At 37.3% G+C, this 17,723-nt stretch overlaps 1 protein-coding gene across 1 annotated transcript in view; it reads left to right on the forward strand.

The window, feature by feature from the left end:
• The window catches only part of dpydb (dihydropyrimidine dehydrogenase b), a 212,100-nt gene that overhangs the window by 96,697 nt on the left and 97,680 nt on the right, over positions 1-17,723 (forward strand). The window contains exons 13-14 of the mRNA XM_073849425.1: positions 30-245; positions 16,080-16,244. Of these exons, the coding sequence (XP_073705526.1) occupies positions 30-245; positions 16,080-16,244 (381 nt within the window). The remainder of the gene's footprint in view (positions 1-29; positions 246-16,079; positions 16,245-17,723) is intronic.

Genomic DNA, 17,723 nt, shown 5'->3' on the forward strand with positions numbered 1-17,723 from the left:
TGGTTTATATGTGTGTGTTTTCTCTGCAGTCCCTTCATGGTAACACAGTAAGCAGCACTCCCAATCTGCCCTTGTTCTACTGTGCCATCGATACAGTGGACATCAGTGTGGAGATGTGCGGGATTAAGTTTCCTAACCCATTCGGGCTGGCCAGCGCTCCACCCACAACCAGCGCAGCTATGATCCGCAGAGCCTTCGAGCAGGGCTGGGGCTTTGCCCTCACCAAGACCTTTGGCCTGGACAAGGTATATTTACAGAACACAGAAAGAAATCAACATGCAGTACGCCATAGGCTCCACATGCACTCGTGCTAGGATTTGGGTGGTATGTTTGTGTGGGAAGCACACACTGAATTGCAAAGTATCAGCAGAGCAAAGTCTTTTGTACAACATCATAGAAACTGAAACCTTGGCAAAAATCCCCAAAAGGTCATAAGCATATGAAAGCACTAGCACTGGGCACTGCTAACAATAATGCAAGCCTTTCCAGCTTGCGAAACAGCTCACAGACACACACTCATACACACGTATGCACACACTAACACCAGCCATAATGAGCCACATTCTGGTGGCTTTCTTTAAAAAAAAAAAGAAAAGCCAACAACCCTCCCATTAGGCAGCCATGCATCTGCCTTGTTAGCAATGTAACATTTGTTCTTGACAGGAGGTTAAAAAAAATGAAACAGGCATGAGTTGTTTATTGAACTCCAGCAGAAAATCTTTTTTGTTTTAATTTACTTTCTAATTCAAGTGATGGGAAAATTAATCGGTAACATCTGTTTGTTCTGGGCTTACTGGCAGTCCTTGATTAGTGGAGCTAGAAATGGAAATAGAATTAAAAAAAGAAAAAAGAAAGGAGAAGAGAGGCAGAGCGCAGGGTTTGAGTCGTATCAGATGTCGCCATGACGACGGCAAGAGGCGTCTGCGCAGCTCTTCGATCAGAGCGTCAATTTCACAAAGAATTTAAGAAAGCAAACGATGGCATTTAAGGGACTTCAAAGAAAATAAGTAGTGAAAGCATGAAAGAGCGAACATTTTCAAAGAAATAAATTTGAGGAGCCAAAGTAGTTATCATGTCTGAATGAAGCAAATAAAACTTTTTTTTTTTTTTTTTTTTTTACAATTTTTAGTCTGGGTTGAATACTGCAAACTTATTATTGAATTAACATCTTATTCTATTGTGTCTACCTGCGTCTTTGCTGTTGAAGTGACAATCTGTGTACTTTTTCCCTGAGAATAAACAATCAAATAGACAAAAAAGCATAGGCGGAGTACTAAATAATTCAAAATTCATCCACTATTGGCTGGTATATTAAATGTACAGACCACCTAACCTCCATTTTTGCATCTCCACTCCACTCCACTAAAACAGCATTTAAAGGATCAGTTCACTCCTGAATTAAAATTTTCTGATAATTTACTCACCCCCATATCATCCAGGATGTTCATGTCTTTCGTTCTTCAGTCGAAAAGAAAAGAAATGAAAGAAAACAGAAGGAGGGGAAAAAAGAAGGAAAACATTCCAGTTTTTTTTCTTTATATAGTGGACTTCAGCGGTGGCCAATGGGTTGGAGGTCCAAATTGCAGTTTCAATGCAGCTTCAAAGGGCTCTACACAATCCCAGCTGAGGGATAAGGGTCTTATGTGTTAAAAACAATTAGTCATTTTCTAAAAAAAATACATTTCTATACTTTTTAACCACAAATGCTCATCTTGCACTAGCTCTGTGATGCACGTCTATGACTTTACGCATTTTGTAATCACGTTGGAAAGGTCACATGTGGGTTGGGTGGAAAAAACATCTCATTTTCTCCTTCAACTTCAAAATCATCCAACATTGTTGTTTTACCTTTTTTTTCTTTGCACATTCGCTATGTAAACACTGGGTCAGTATTTCCGCCTAAGTCATGTGAGACATTTCCAACCTGACTATGCAATAGAGCTGCAATATCTTGATATGATTTTTAAATGACAATAATTCGCCCCTGTCTATTAAACCTTTGAAAAAGTCATACTGGAACATACAAATAAGCATTCGTGCTGCTGCTGACACAGAGAGCAGACAGTTACCACGTTTAAGTAAGAAACAGATTCACAAACTGTCTTTTCAACTGCACAGTATTAGTTCTGTTCTTACAGTCATTTATAGTTCAGATGTAAACATCGACGTCTATGGTAGTGATCAAAATCTTTTGAAAGTAACTGACGCTTTAAATAACATTTCACCACTAGGTGGAAACAATTGACTGTTAAAAAATGTATTTGTCATTGAATCATTTAATTAAGAGATATTTTTAGAAAAGCTGATTCATCCAGTAATGAAACAAAATGAAGTATTTGAGTCATTGAGTCATTTATGCAAACCACTTTTTCATAATTGTAATATTAAAAATTGGTGTATTAAATATATTAGAATTGAAATAAATATATTATATAGTAAAATGTTTAATAATTCATTTAAATTATTCAAACACTTTTAAATAGAATGCAGCAGTTTATAATTTGTCACAAATTATTTTGATTAGTTCAGAATTGTGGGAGAATCATGGTGCCTCATTTTTAAAATGTTTTAAAACGCAGAAACCATCCTACATTTGATCTTACGATCATCTCTCAAATATGTGTACGTGTGATTCGTAGAATGAACATGCCTACAAAAACACACATATGCGTCTCTTTCAGATGTCGATCTCTAATGATCTTGAATTTGTTTGATTTCAGCTCTCTGCCTTGTAAACGACTCCCAATTAATGTCATTAACATATAAAAGATCACCATCTTCATCCAAATCATTTAATTTAGAACAGCGAGCTGCAAGAACAGCATACATTTTCAAAAACCTGCAGTATCCAACAAGAAAAAGTGTGTACGTCTGCACTTTTTCACGTCAAAGCCAGTTTTTACAAATATGGATTTAAGCGCACACTTAAGATTTAAGATTTAAGATTAAAAAAAAAATTGTGATTCTCAATTTATCCAGAATCGTGCAGCTCTACTACGCGATGTGTGAAGTCGTTAATGCAGAGCTAGTGCAAGATGAGCATTTGTGGTTAAAAAGTATTATGTTATTATTAGTATTTAAACTTATTTTTTCAATAAACAATTGTTTTGCTAGAAAAGACCCTTACTCCTCAGCTGGGATTGTGTAGAGCTATTTGAAGCTGCATTGAAACTGCAATTTGGACCTTCAACCTGTTGATCCCCATTAAATATGGAGAAAAATCCTGGAATGGTTTCTTCAAAAACCTTAATTTCTTTTCGAACATCTTGTTGGTAATGACATAGGTGTGAGTAAATTATCAGGAAGTTTTTATTCTGGAAGTTTATATCCTTTAAGTTCTGTTATTTTTTTTGCATGGCACTGAGAGTCATGAACTCACCTCACTGGATACTGCACCCATGTCAACAACGGACCCTAGCTAATAATTCCTACAATCTTATGCTGCAGCGGCAAGATGAGGCTATATTTCAGTAAATAGAACTCATATTGCTCTCCACATGCTAGAATGACTGGACTGAAACACTCTCTCCCTTTCATTCTCTCTCGCAGGCAGGATAAAGAAAACCCCTCAGTGTCAACATGTTCTTCGTGTCTCCGCACAGTGCTGTCGTTAGAACATAGGGGACTTCTTTTTAATATCCTGTTCTCCTGAGCCACGCTAAGATGCGTCGTCCGTCGAGGCCGTGCTGCATCAATAGCGTTCGGAAAGTCCTGCGATTGTCACGCTGGATATGAAAATAGCCGCCTGTGTATATGTGTGCCGAATAGCTAATTTACCTAGTGCTAACAGGGGCACCCAGCAAGCAAGGCGGCACTTTCATTAATTATAATTAATGAGATGCATTGCATATGTAAATGTTTTATTTTTCCCTTCTGTCTCAAGATGCGAGTCCCTCGGGAATTGGCACCACAATGGCTTGGAACGGGCCCCGGGAACAGTTTTGCATGACAGTTAGTGGCACTCCTCTTTTATTTCTCATCTCTGGTGCTCAGATCCACATGAGAAGGTCGTGTGGACCAGCCATCAAACGGCGACTTGTAGAGCTGATGGGTGCTGGGATCAGAACCTCCAGGCCCAATTAGCCTTTTAAGTCATCTCTGTGTGAGAGACTTCACACAGTGTCACGCTCTTCCTCCGCGGTGCCGTCGTAGGCAGCCAGCCAGGAAGTGGCATGTCAGAGCGCCGGAGGGCTAAGGGGCCATCACTCAGTCAGCGTTGTGCTAATTGTACATGAGAATGAATGATGGCTGCTATTGTTCTTTTATGCGAGGTTGATTGCCTATTACTCGTGTTCTTGAGCTCACATGAGCGGTATCCTGAGCCGACGGATCAGCTGGTTGGAGATGATGTTAATGCCGGCTGATTTTTGATGGAGTTCATTATGCCCCTGCAGAGTCATGATGAATTTTAAAGTTAGCGAGAAAGGAGGTGAGCCAGATTTTCGAGTGCGGAAAAATACATCTCCCTCTCGCTGACACATTCATCATAACATTGTCTGGGCCGCTCCTGACAAAGCTCCGCAGCTATACCCACTTTCCCCTCTACTGATTTAGCCGGTTGGTTATGGATCGGAGTGGAGTGCAGAGACAGAAATCGCTCGCTTCCTGCATGAGAAATAAGCCCATCCCCTGCTGTTTAAAACACATTCAATCATTGTCATAGCTCAGACAGGAGCTTATCACACCTAAGCTTTAAAACACACCACTTCAGGCTACGAGACTTAATATCTGCAGTATAAAACTGGGATGGAAGAGCAGATGAGATCCACATCTCCTAATTAGCCTCTAATTGCACAGTGCTTTGTCCAATTAAGTTAGCGTTTTATAACGGTGGGTGTGAGCACATTGTGTTTTTTCTAGTCCACTCTCGAAGCTATTTGACTCATTGATCTAATCTGCTTGGCAGATATTGACACGTAAGGTTTCATAAAACATGTAATTCAGTGGCGACAGTATATTCACGCAAGCAGTGTTTGAGATTGACAGCCGCATTTATCAACATGTTTGACTGAAAAAAATGAATGCGTTCATTCATTGATGGACAATGGTATTTAGTATCACATTTAACTCTCAAAAGCTATTTCACACAGTCAGTGTTTGGGATTGACAACCATGTTTACTAACAGGTTTCATTCTCAAAAGCTGCATTCACACAGTGTTTGGGTTTGACAACTGAATTTACATACAGGCTCCGCTCTCAATCTGCATTCACAGTCAGTATTTGAGATTGACAATCGTATTTACAGTCCGAACAGGATTCACTATCAAAAGCTGCGTTCACACAGTGATTTGGAATGACATTCTTATTTATTAACATGTTTATTAACAGGTTTTACTCAAAAAAGCTGTATTCACAGTCCGTATTTGGGATTGGCAACCGTATTTACTAACAGGTTTTACTCTCAAAAGCTGCATTCACACAGTCAGTGTTTGGGATTGACAACCATATTTACTAACAGGTTTCACTCTCAAAAGCTGCGTTCACATAGTGTTTTGGATTAACAATCTTATTTGATAACATTTATTAACAGATTTTACTCTCAAAAGCTGCATTCACACAGTCAGTATTTGGGATTGACAACCATATTTAGAGTACTAACAGGTTTCACTTTGAAAAGCTGCATTCACACAGTCTGTGTTTGGAATTGACAGCTGAATTTACTAACAGGCTTCACTCTCAAAAGTTGAGTTCACACAGTTATTTAGATCGACAATCTTATTTATTATCAGGTTTATTTACAGTTGTTACTCATAAACACTGCATTCATAGTCAGTATTTGGGAAGGACAACCATATTCACAGTACTAACAGGTTTCTTTCTCAAAAGCTGCATTCACACAGTCAGTGTTTAATTCACAACCGTACTCACAACCATATTTACTAACAGGTTTCACTCTCAAAAGCTGCATTCACACAGTAATTTGGATTGAAAATATTCTTTATTAACAGGTTTTACTCGTAAAAGCTGCATTCACAATCAGTATTTGGGATTGACAACCATATTTACAGTACTAACAGGTTCACTCTCAAAAGCTGCATTCACACAGTCAGTATTCAGGATTGACACCTAATTTACTAACAGGTTTCACTCTCAAAAGCTGCGTTCACACAGTCAGTGTTTGGGACTGACAACTGAATTTACTAACAGGTTTGAACAGAGCTTTCAAAAGCTCTGTTCACACAGTCAGTGTTTAAGATTGACTCCTGAATTTACTAACCGGTTTCACTCTTAAAAGCTGCAGTCTCACAGTCAGTGTTTCGGGATTGACACCTGAATTTACTAACAGGTTTCACTCTCAAAAACTGTTCACTCAGTGTTTGAGATTGACAACCGTATTTATAAGCAGGTTTTACTCTTAAATCTTGTGTTCACACAGTCAGTGTTTGAGACTGAGAACTTGATTTACTAAAACTGACAAACTATGAATACTGTCTGTATGAATGAATATCCAAAGTGAACCTGCACTTCTATTTTCATAATATTTGTGAAGAATGACAGTAACCACAGTAAGTAAATATTAGAGATGGCGACTTTGATCAAATCAAAAGGGCTTTTCACAATCCACACTATGCTGTTTAATATGTTTATGGCTTCCCTAATTTCAATTTCTCCTAAATTAGATAGAACTCTATACCTGGCAAACCATACCAGAAGGACCTGTGAACCACCTTAAGACTAGTTTAACCTTTTTATCAGCAAGGCAACCACACAATATGTCTATTTTCTGCAATTTTCACAACCCGAGAGTGTTTGACAGCCCTAACATTAGTGACTGACAGCAAAGAACAACCCACAACTCACGCCGTACCTGTGTCAATAACATCACTGGCACTTAGTTGTCCACTGCAATTTCATTTATACAACAAATATATAACTTAATCTCAAAATTCAGGCTAAATTTTCAAGACTGTCAATTTGGTTATAGAATACAGTTATCAATCTCTTTCATAGCCAAACGGTGTGTGAGCATAACCACATTTTGCACTCCAACCAAGACTGACAACCATGTTCTGTTGCTGTGTGAACATAGCCATTATGACATACACTTGTCTGACATGTGACCATTATTGAGGTCAGGTACTGCCATGGCATGATGGGGTGATGGTGCCTGGAACGCTGTTCCAATTTATCTCAGATGTGTTTAGTAGGGTTCAGCTGTGTGCTTTGAGCATGTTTGTCAAGATTTCTTTCACACCAGAGTCAATAAAAAATTTCAGTCAAAGTCAAAGTCAACTTTATTGTCAATTCTGCCATATGTACAGGACATACAGAGAATTGAAATTGCGTTACTCTCAGACCCATGGTGCATACAAGTAACATTAAATACAAACAGTAACATTAAATACAAAGGTAGAATTTAAAAAAAATATGAATAAATACAAATAAACATAATATATAAAATTAAAAACACAATATACAAGTAAGGGCACATGGTAGAGAGTGCAAACCACGTAAACAATGAAAAATTTACCACAATGAAAAATTTACCACATAAGCCAAAAAAATTTCTTTGGCTCTGCTGCAATCAAATTGAAAGCACACATTTCTGTAGAATTGTATGCTGCAGCATTAAACCTAGTTTTTACTGGAATAGACAAACCTGTTTTGATTTAGTAGGATAGTTAGAGTTTGAAGAGAAGTATGTCTGTATTGCCAATCCCTAGAAAACTCGCTTGACAAGCTGTAACCCCAACAGGAGCTCCAGGTATTGTTGCACAGTTAGGTAGGACATCTGTGCTCTCGCTTCCACTTCCTCTCTGCTAAGGCCCTTAAAAAAAACAGGCAGCCTACTCAGTCCCTCACGCCCATGTGGGCCAGCCGGAGCAGGCAGGAAATCAATGGTGGCTGGGGACAGACGGCTGCCGTCCCGCAATTAATGCCAATTTGTTATGTGCACGTATCTCTGCAGGGAGACATGGTGTGGGCGGAACTTTCCCGCACTGATTCAGGCACCTTGAGTACACAACTCCAGAGAGAGAGCTAGATAAAGAGTCTGTTCCCAGAGGTGAATTTAGATGGCTTTACATTCGTAGATGGTTGCATGAATATGAATGATTGCAATGAATTATTCAGATGTCTTGGCATGTTTTGTGACTCTGTTCTGTTATTAACATAGACTGTATTCAATGGATTGTAATTTGCTGCTACTGAGCTGTAAGGGTTTTTTGTATAGGATTATAATTCTTGGTGATGTCCTACATTTAACTAAGTGGTGTTTTCATAACTGGCTGATAGAATTTTTTTTAAATTTCATTTTTAAAATGTGTACGTTTTAAATGACTTTTTCCCCACATCAATCTACACTCCATGCAGCATAATGACAAAGCAACATAATTGTCACAACTTCATGAATTTATCTAAAAAAAAAAAAAAACTGAAATGAGTACATTGCATAAGTATTCATACCCTTAACTCAGTACTTAGCTGAAGCACCTTTTCAGTCTTTTTGGGAATGATGCAACAAGATTTGCACATCAACATTTGGCATTATCTTCCATTCTTCACCTCAACCTAGATTTGAGTCTTGCCACACCACCATAAAGCCCAGATCAGTGGTGTGTTGCAGTGATGTTTGTCCTTCTGTAAGTTTTTCCCATCTGCATGTATGATCATGGAGCTCTACTAGAGTGACCATCAGGTTTTTGGTCATCACTCTAGCCAAGGCCCTTCTCAATCAATTGCTCAGTTTGGCCAGGAGGCCAGCTCTAGGAAGAGTTGTGGTCGTTTCAAACTTTTTCCATTAAGGGTAATGGAGACTACATGCTTCTGTGAACCTTCAATGCAGAAGAATTTTTTCTGAACTCTTTCCCAGATGTGTGGCTTGATGCAGTCCTGTCTCTAAGCTCTACAGGCAGTTTTTTCTCTGATATGCATTTTCAGCTGTTAGATCTTTTATTAAGACGTGTGTCCCTTTCCAAAACATACCCATTCAATTGAATTTGCCACAGGTTAACTTCACTTAAAGTGTAGTAACATCTACAAGTAATATTAATGCTCCTGAGCTAAATTTAAACTGTCCCAGATAAAGGAAAAGAATACTTATGCAACAGAATCATTTAGGTTTAGAATTTTAAAAAAGCAGTTTTAAAGCAGTTTAACATAAAGCAGCAACATAACAAAATGTGAAAAAATGGTATGAATACTTTCTCAATGAACACAAATTTAGATATTTTTAAAAAAAATCTAGAGCTTTCTGACCCTGCGTAGACAACAATGCAACTGACACGTTCAAGGAACAGAAATATAGTAAGGACAATGTTAAAATAGTCCATGTGACACCAGGAGCTTGTCATTTTTTTTTTGTTCCCATCTCCCTTGCTTTACCAAATGTTTACTTTTATTTCTTTGAACGTCACTATCTAAGAGAGAAAAAAAAAAAAACTTTACATCGTGATATTTGTACGTAAAGAAAGAAATTGCAGGACATAACACAAAAGGGACATTCTACCTAGAGTTTTTTTTTTTCATTCGTTAATGCAGTACATGTATATCAATAAGCACTATCCTTCTCTACATACTGCTGTTGTGTCCTTGAGTCTGCTTTTTAATTCATTATTGCCCCAGGCGTGCTGTATGATAGCCAACCCTTCAGCATGTATATAACATGTGCATCAGTTGCTGGAACAGCGTTCAGAGGTGCTGAACAGTGTAACAGTGCCAATGCCCTCATTAAAGAATATATAGCATGGCAAGTAAAAGCTTCACACTGAGATGGCAGAGGTGTGTGCGAGAAACAGTTTGGTGCACGAGTGAAACCTGCGTGGGGATGTTAGCATGTAGCAGTTAATTTTATGTTTGTTAAATGCAGGTGTCGTGTGTGGGAAGTTTGAGTTTCATGACAGAAGAGAAAGCTTTGTAGTGACTTTTTAATCAGTCTACGTGAAGAGTGGGAGTTTTAAGCCTAACTTTTCATTCCTTACTTTGTTGCAAAGATATTTTTATAAGATGTAAATCACGTTCACTCACCTTTATGAGGCCTCGGAGTTAGAAGACTTCATTTTTCTCTACAGCGCTTGAAGCCCTGACTTATTAACAGATGATAATAAGCACTACTTTTTTTTTTTTTTCAAGAAGGAATAAAATAGAAAGAAAGAAGAAAGTTTAATTGTAAAAAAATAAATTTGAAGCACAAAAGATTTGCACTTTATTGCTTATAGGGAAAAAAAATGAAAGTTCTGTCACCGTTTACTCACCCTAATGTAATTTCTAATGTAATATTTTGAGTTTTATTTTCTTCTGTACAACACAAAAGTTTTATATGATAGTTTTATATGAGGAATATGCTTGGAATTTACCTTGAAACCCTTCCTTGACAGCTGTAGTCTCCATTCACTTTCATTATTCAGGGCTTAACAATGAGGCTAAGGTCTGAATACAGTTTGTCCATTTTAATAATTGTCTAACCTACATGAAATTGCAATGATCACTATTATAGTCTTTAGAAGCATCAGTAAGAAAGGGTTGAAAATTATTAAAAAAAATTAGCATAGTTTTGCCACCATCACGGACACACACTGTTTCCCAGTACTAAATACTATGTCTGATCCTGGACCACTAAAACAGTCATAAGAGTAAATCTTTTGAAATTGAGATTTATACATCTGAAAGCTGAATAAATAAGCTTTCCATTGATATATGGTTTGTTAGGATAGGACAATATTTGGCCGAGATACAACTTTAAAAATCTGGAATCTGAGGGTGCAAAAAAAATCTAAATTTTGAGACAATCACTTTTAAAGTTGTCCAAATAAAGTTCTCAGCAATGTATATTACTAAGCAAAAATTAAGTTTTAATATATATATGGTTGGAAATTTACAAAATATCTTCATGGAAAGTGATATTTACATAATCCTAATGATTTTTGGCATTAATCGATAATTTGTATTGTTGGCTATTGCTACAAATATACCCATGCTACTCATGACTGGTTTTATGGTCCTGGGTTACACATAATAAACATTATTTATTGAATAATAATATTTAATAAACAACAGCAGCCATCATAAAAGTTCTTAGGCAATTCAGTCAAAAGTACAAAGGTGGCGCTCTGATATACAGCATTAAAATGATATAAAATATAACATGATGAGATTTTGCTCTCAGCCAAAACTATTTGCCCTGGAACAAATAATAGATTAATACGACCTAAGCCTGACCATCAAATTTATCCAAGACAAATGATATCTCATGTTTAACCACTATAGAGACATCAGAGCCAGCAGCAAATTCCAGAAGATCTAGCCGAAGTAAGGCTGCTCTCAGTGGGTTCATGAGGGCTGAACGCCCGCTGATGCCCTGGAGCTTAAAAAACGTTGAAGCTAATTTTCAAATTAGATGTTGTCTTTATTAACAAACCGCATATTTGAAGTCTAAACAAGTGCATTCTTACCCAAAAAACATACATTCTGTATCACTAGAATATCGCACTCCTCCCAGTCAATCAGATTCGAGGACCAAAAGGATCTGTTGTGTGTATATAAAAACCATTACCATAAAATAATAAATTAAATATTGTTTTAAAAAAAATTGGGGCCAGTGAAAACATTGGTAGGGGAATTAGAAAAATAACATCCTTACTGTTGTTGTATGGAACAAAGCAGCTTGGACATTTAGCTAAATAACTACAAATGTGTTTTTCGTAAAAGAAAGTAACATTTATGGGTTTCCAAAGACAGTGAGGTTGAGTAAAAGATGAATTTTATTTTTGGGTTAAATTTTCCTCTTATATGAGTAATAGCTCAACTATTTAGATGTTCTTAATAAAGTCAAGAGCTACTTTAATAAGAGTATACACAACATCTTTGCACTGTATTTCTATGCTCAGTGTTGGTTTTGTACAGACCTTGGGAAAAAATCTCATACAAGCAGCATTCATCGTTTTCTTAGAGGATTTTAATGACTGAGATCTTTCCTTGTTGTTGTACATTCTCATCATTGTGTCCTTAGTGCTGTTCAATGACGTCCCGCATTAATTTTGACACACCATCTATGAGGTTGAGATACCTACTGTACTACATCCACAAAGCAATGAATTAATTTGTGTGTGATATTCTAGTAGTATACGAATCAAAAACAATGTAATGGTTGTTGCAAGAAACCCATATGCACAATATAACATATGATTGCACCTAAGATAAGTGTCTGATTATATACTCGGTGAATATCAACATGAGAGTGGCCATGTACAGAGCTATTGAAAAAGCTCCTCAGAAAGCTTGATCTATAGAGTATTTGTTGATGTGAAGTTACACAGGGACGTTTTTCCTCTCCAATTCCCTTCACAGAAAGCCCAGACTGCTGAACTCAATGAAAAGCAGAGAGGAACCGCTCTGTAAAAATGTGAATATATCAATTAGTAAAGTGGCCATGACTGCGGAAAGTTTTGAAAGGCGATGATTTAAAGCCACAGCCAATATACTGTACTATACTTATAGACTTTTCAGTTAAAAAAAGACTAGACTTGAAAGTAAAGGTCATTTTTTTTACTCTCCGGGACATCCATAGTACATGAATAGATTGATTTATAAAAGCCTGCTCCGGATAACCAAAAAACAGTAAATGACATAGACAAACATTAAATTTAAAGCTTTTTTTTGCGCCATTTGTTGGCATTAAGGTCTAAAAACATACTGTGTACTAGCAGATGGAAAATCAATTACGCACGTCAATACCATCAAGGCCATTTAGCCATTTTCAACGTCACATCCTGAGGTAAATCGGGTTGCTTTTGCTATACATCTAATCTGCAGTCAACAACCATGGTCTCTAACTTGTGCTTCCAAGAATTTGCTTACATAAACCTGTGGTTGTGTAAGGTGTAATTGTTTTGCAATCTCCAGTCACGGTCACTCGTCCCTTGATCTGCGGCGGACCTGAGCTCAACCGCAAGGACACAGCAAAAATAATAGCAGCAGGGAGGGATTCTGCACCCTCCCTCAGAGGAGTGTCAACATAATGACGGCTATAGCCGTAGAGATAATTGTGGCCGAATGCTTTCCTGTGTCAGCTTAAAAAATAGCTGGACTGTTTAAATGGCAGGCAGACTAATATTTAACCGGAGATTTTCTCTGAGGAGAGCGCACAAGAGGAAGTGGGGGTTGGCAGCTCGTCGGGACGGCGTAACCGCGGCATCTGTAATTACCTTGAATATGCCTCCAGGCTGGCCTATCAGAGGGCTTCCTCGGACGCTCGAGTGTGGCGCGTGGCATGACATTTGATCACTCTCTTATCATGTGTGTTCCTTTTGGGAGAGGTGCTGGCTTAAAAGGGGGGATTACTGGGCTGTGCCGGCCTGATAACCCCCTTAGTTTGTTGAACGCCACACACGTGGCCACGGCTAACCACTGACCTCGTCTCTGACTAAAGAAGTGTGTGAATTCAACCCAGGCTAATGTTTGACAGGTTAACGCATGCTAATGGGCTCAGAGAACCAGACATTATTTACTTACCACTGGATATCCTTCACACGCATTACCTTAAAGAGGGTACTCACGCTGAAAGTGTACATGTAGGTGGAGATGTGAGTAATGTGAGTACTTGGTAATCGCTGTTTTCAACTCTCTTATTACCTCAAACATCTCAAACACCTCCAGACAATTTGTTCACACGTCCCCTTCATCAGAAATGGCAGCTACGCTGAGTTTCTAACTTAAGCATTGTATATCATTCCTGTGGAGACACTGTATAAGCGTTGAAGGCAGATGTTACTACAAACCACAGGCAACTAAATCACTGGTAGGTTTAACGCTCGCACGTTTGGAGGCGTTTCACGTAGGCGTTTGTGATAGGGAAGATTCTCCAGTTTCACTGCACATCACATTTTTTTCTTTCTTATAAAGATGTTTTCTAAAGGAAAACTTACAGTAGGTATGGTAACAGATTGTGCTGTAGTTATTTTCAGAAGCTCACATGCGGCAACATTTTAAGTTTCTATTTTGGAGGCAGAAAGAGATGTTTGTATAAATCGTTGTGACAGAAAGCAATTTATAACCAATCAACCAGGGGGTTCAAAGAAAATGTACAGAGAAAAGATTTGACATTATGTATTTTCTAGAGCCATAAAGGCTAACCTACTGTAAGTTAACAAATGTGTCACATTAGATATTAATACTGTTTCATTCTGCTTTCAGAACTAACGGTTATTTTGTTGTATTGACATCTTTAGATATGTACATTAAAGAGATTGTTCACCCAAAAATGTAAATTCTGTCATTAATTACTCATCCTGATGTCGTTCCAGAACCATAAAACCTTCGTTCATGCTCAGAAAACAAATTAAGGTGTTTTTGATGAAATTAGGGAGCTTTCTGACCCTGCATAGACAGCAATGAAAATATTCTCTTGGATTTCATTTAAAAAAAAAAATCATAATTTGTGTTCTGAAGATGAACAAAGGTCTTTTCAGGAGTCAGGTTACAGGGGAAAATAATTAATGACAGAATTAGCATTTTTGGTGTGAACTATCCTGTTAAGAAAATAGAAAATAAATGAACTATACCTTTAAGAAAATAAATAGTAGGGTAAAATGGGGCTAAAGGCACTCCCTAAGGGAAAAAAAATGCTTTTCACTGTGCAAAAGTGTATGATTGTAGAAAAATATATACGTTTGTATTAAACATTTATGGCGCAACAGATTTTGTGTGAAAATAAATCATACATGTTGTGTATTTTGTTTAAAAAATTTATAAATCTATGAGGTGGCAAGGGGGCTTTTTACCCCACACACGGGGTAAAGGCTCACCAGCATGGGGTAAAAGGTACACAGTATTGATACAAATACTTTAGCTAAATTATTATTTTTTAAATAATGTCTGAGTTAATACTTGTTTAAAACAATCACTTTAGTTTATACTTAACTTAAGTTTGTACTATTTTCTGCTTATTTTGATAAATAAAAAGAATACTCTCATTAAAATATGTTAAAATAAAACATATATTTTAAATACAGAAACAAAATAATTTTAACATGTAAAGATTCTGAAAGCATTGAAGGAGATCCCATAGTAATTTAATATAGATTTACAGTAGTAACAACAAATGATATTTTATTGATATGATTAATAAATATGATGGCTTCATTCTAAACATGGTGATTATCTTTAAGATGGACACCCAACATAATATGACATTTCATAATCTGTCACATAATCTGTCATGTCAACAGGTGGAAAAGTCAGCCTTCTATTAATTATCATGTTTATTTTTGTGCCTTTTAGCCCCAACAGCAGGGGTGCTTTTTACCCCTAGTACCATACTTTTACATATTCTTTAGTAATTAAAAAACTGTTGCTTTAATTATCTTAAACAAAACTGAAAACAATTAAGAAGACCTTTGTCTCAAGATATATTCAAGAATTTTAGCGATTCTCATTTGCTATTTAAATCTACATTTTCAAAAACAACAAATATTAGATCAAATAAGCACAGAACTGACTTTATGAAGCATCAGCCAAAATTGCAGGTGTGTCTTGAAAACCGGATGTTTTGGTAAGTGCTATGACACATTTTTCTGCCATCTAGTGGTTTAGAGAAAAATAATATCAAAGGCATCTTTTACCCCTGGGTGCCTTTATCCCCGTCATACCCTACTGTTATTATTATAATCACATTTGACGGTCCCAGCATTAAAATGTTTGAAAACGCTTGTATTTGTCCATCCCATCTGACCCTTATGTAAAGAAAAATTAAGTATTGTTTGGTTGTTATCTTGCCTCTGGTGCCCCCATAAAAAAAACACTGCACGTGACAGCCCTGGTTATCGTAACTGTATAAAATCGTGTGGCTCCTAATTAACACATGCAAATGAATCTTAATTGCTGTTACTAATGGGCCATGCTCTTATCAATTAATTTATCATAGTTTTCTCTTAAGGCTGAAATATGCTTGATTAATGCTTATATCATAGCAAGCATTTGTGGAATTTGACATTTTGACAAGGAAAGTACAGATGTGCGTATAAAGGTTTCTAAGGAAAAATGCATTCAGCCTCTAAGTTTGATCATTTTCAGCCTAGCGAATGTGGTTTCTCAGTGCTAATTGCAGTTTAGTGAACAGTGACAAAGTTTCTCTCTCTTGCAGGATTTGGTGACCAATGTGTCACCGCGAATCGTGCGTGGGACTACCTCAGGTCACATTTTCGGTCCTGGCCAGGGCTCATTTCTCAACATCGAGCTCATTAGTGAAAAAACAGCCGCCTACTGGTGCAAGAGCGTGGCCGAACTCAAAGCCGACTTCCCCAAAAATGTGAGTTCACTTTCAGCTCATTGTGCAACTTCTCTTGTTTTTGTCTCATCTCTACTCTTATTCCTACAGAAGTTTTCTCATAATGTGATTCATTACTTGTTTCTCACTTTTTGCGGCTGGGGAGCCTGTCAGTGTTTTATCAACAGCCATAATTCTCCATAATAGAGGTGCCATCTTTTTCCCTCGTTTTCTGTCCCTCAGTAATTTGAGTCGCTTTTGCTCTGTGCATGTTAACTGCTTCACGAGTAATTGTGTAATAGAATCTCACTAATAGAAGATTTTCCAAGGCCTTCATTCTCTTCTCCTCCCTCCCCTCAGTCGCTCTGCAGGCAGATGACAATAGCTTTTTGTAGTGTTCTTTTCATCGCAATCAGCCATCTCTTTTCTCTCTAATCATTTGCAATGAGACAGCCCGTTTGAGCACAAAATAACTTCCTCAACTTTTGTTGTCTGCCTGCTTCACTCAAGGGTGAGATTAATTTTGAATTACAGGGTGTAATTATGAAGCACAATGTCACTTTTCACACTAACCCCTTGAATCCCTCCTTCACACAGATGTGAAGACAGTTTTTTTTTTTTTTAAACTAGCATTTACCTCTACATAGGCAGCTATATTCTTAGGCTACATCAAAACCTAAAGTGAACGTTATAATGCCCTATTTAGGTAGAATCTCCACACTTTTTTGAGTTTGAAAACTGCATGTTGTTAAAATAACATAAAATAGATTAGTCTAGCCTGTTTTCAGTTTTTTGAAAATTGTAGCGCGTCTCCCATCCTATAAGTCTCAATAAGCTTTGTGCTCTGTTACTTCACACATGAAACAAAGTCTCAGATTTCAAATTTGTTCCAGTTTATTGCAATATTCAAACGATAAATACCATTTTGGTGCTGTTTAATGTGAAGTTTCTCAGTTCAAGAGAAACGGCAGTGCAAAGCACACATGAATTGGAAAACTCCACAGCCATGCAAAGACATAAATAACTTGTAAACAATGTCACGTAATGTCACATTTACCTCAAGAAAAAAACATATTTGGTGACCATAAACTTAGTAGTCAGCTAACTCTAGAGAGCAGACTTTTGCTAAATATATGAACCCTAAAACATATTCATTAGGGGCCAAGCACCGAAGGTGCGTAGGCACCTACTGTATCCGTAGGCGTTCTTTTTCTTCCTCTCTGGAAGTCCATGGCAGCCCATAGAACTGCTTGCTGGAAAGTTGTGTAATTTGGTACACTGATAGAGGACAGTCTCAACATTAACCATAGCAAGTTTGGAGTCTCTAACTCAAACTCTCTAGTGCCACCACTTGTCCAAAATTTTATTTTGTTTTTGCTAATAACTTTTGAACCGTAAGCCACAGATTCAAAATTCTTTTTTTCTCTGAATCATTGGCTCTTGCCGAGTCCAATGTACACCACATTTCAAAAAGCGTAAGGTTTAGTTTTTTTTCTATAATTAATTGTTTGAAAAACCTAC

Source organism: Garra rufa, chromosome 10, assembly GCF_049309525.1.
Source record: "Garra rufa chromosome 10, GarRuf1.0, whole genome shotgun sequence".
NCBI classification, from domain to species: domain Eukaryota; kingdom Metazoa; phylum Chordata; class Actinopteri; order Cypriniformes; family Cyprinidae; genus Garra; species Garra rufa.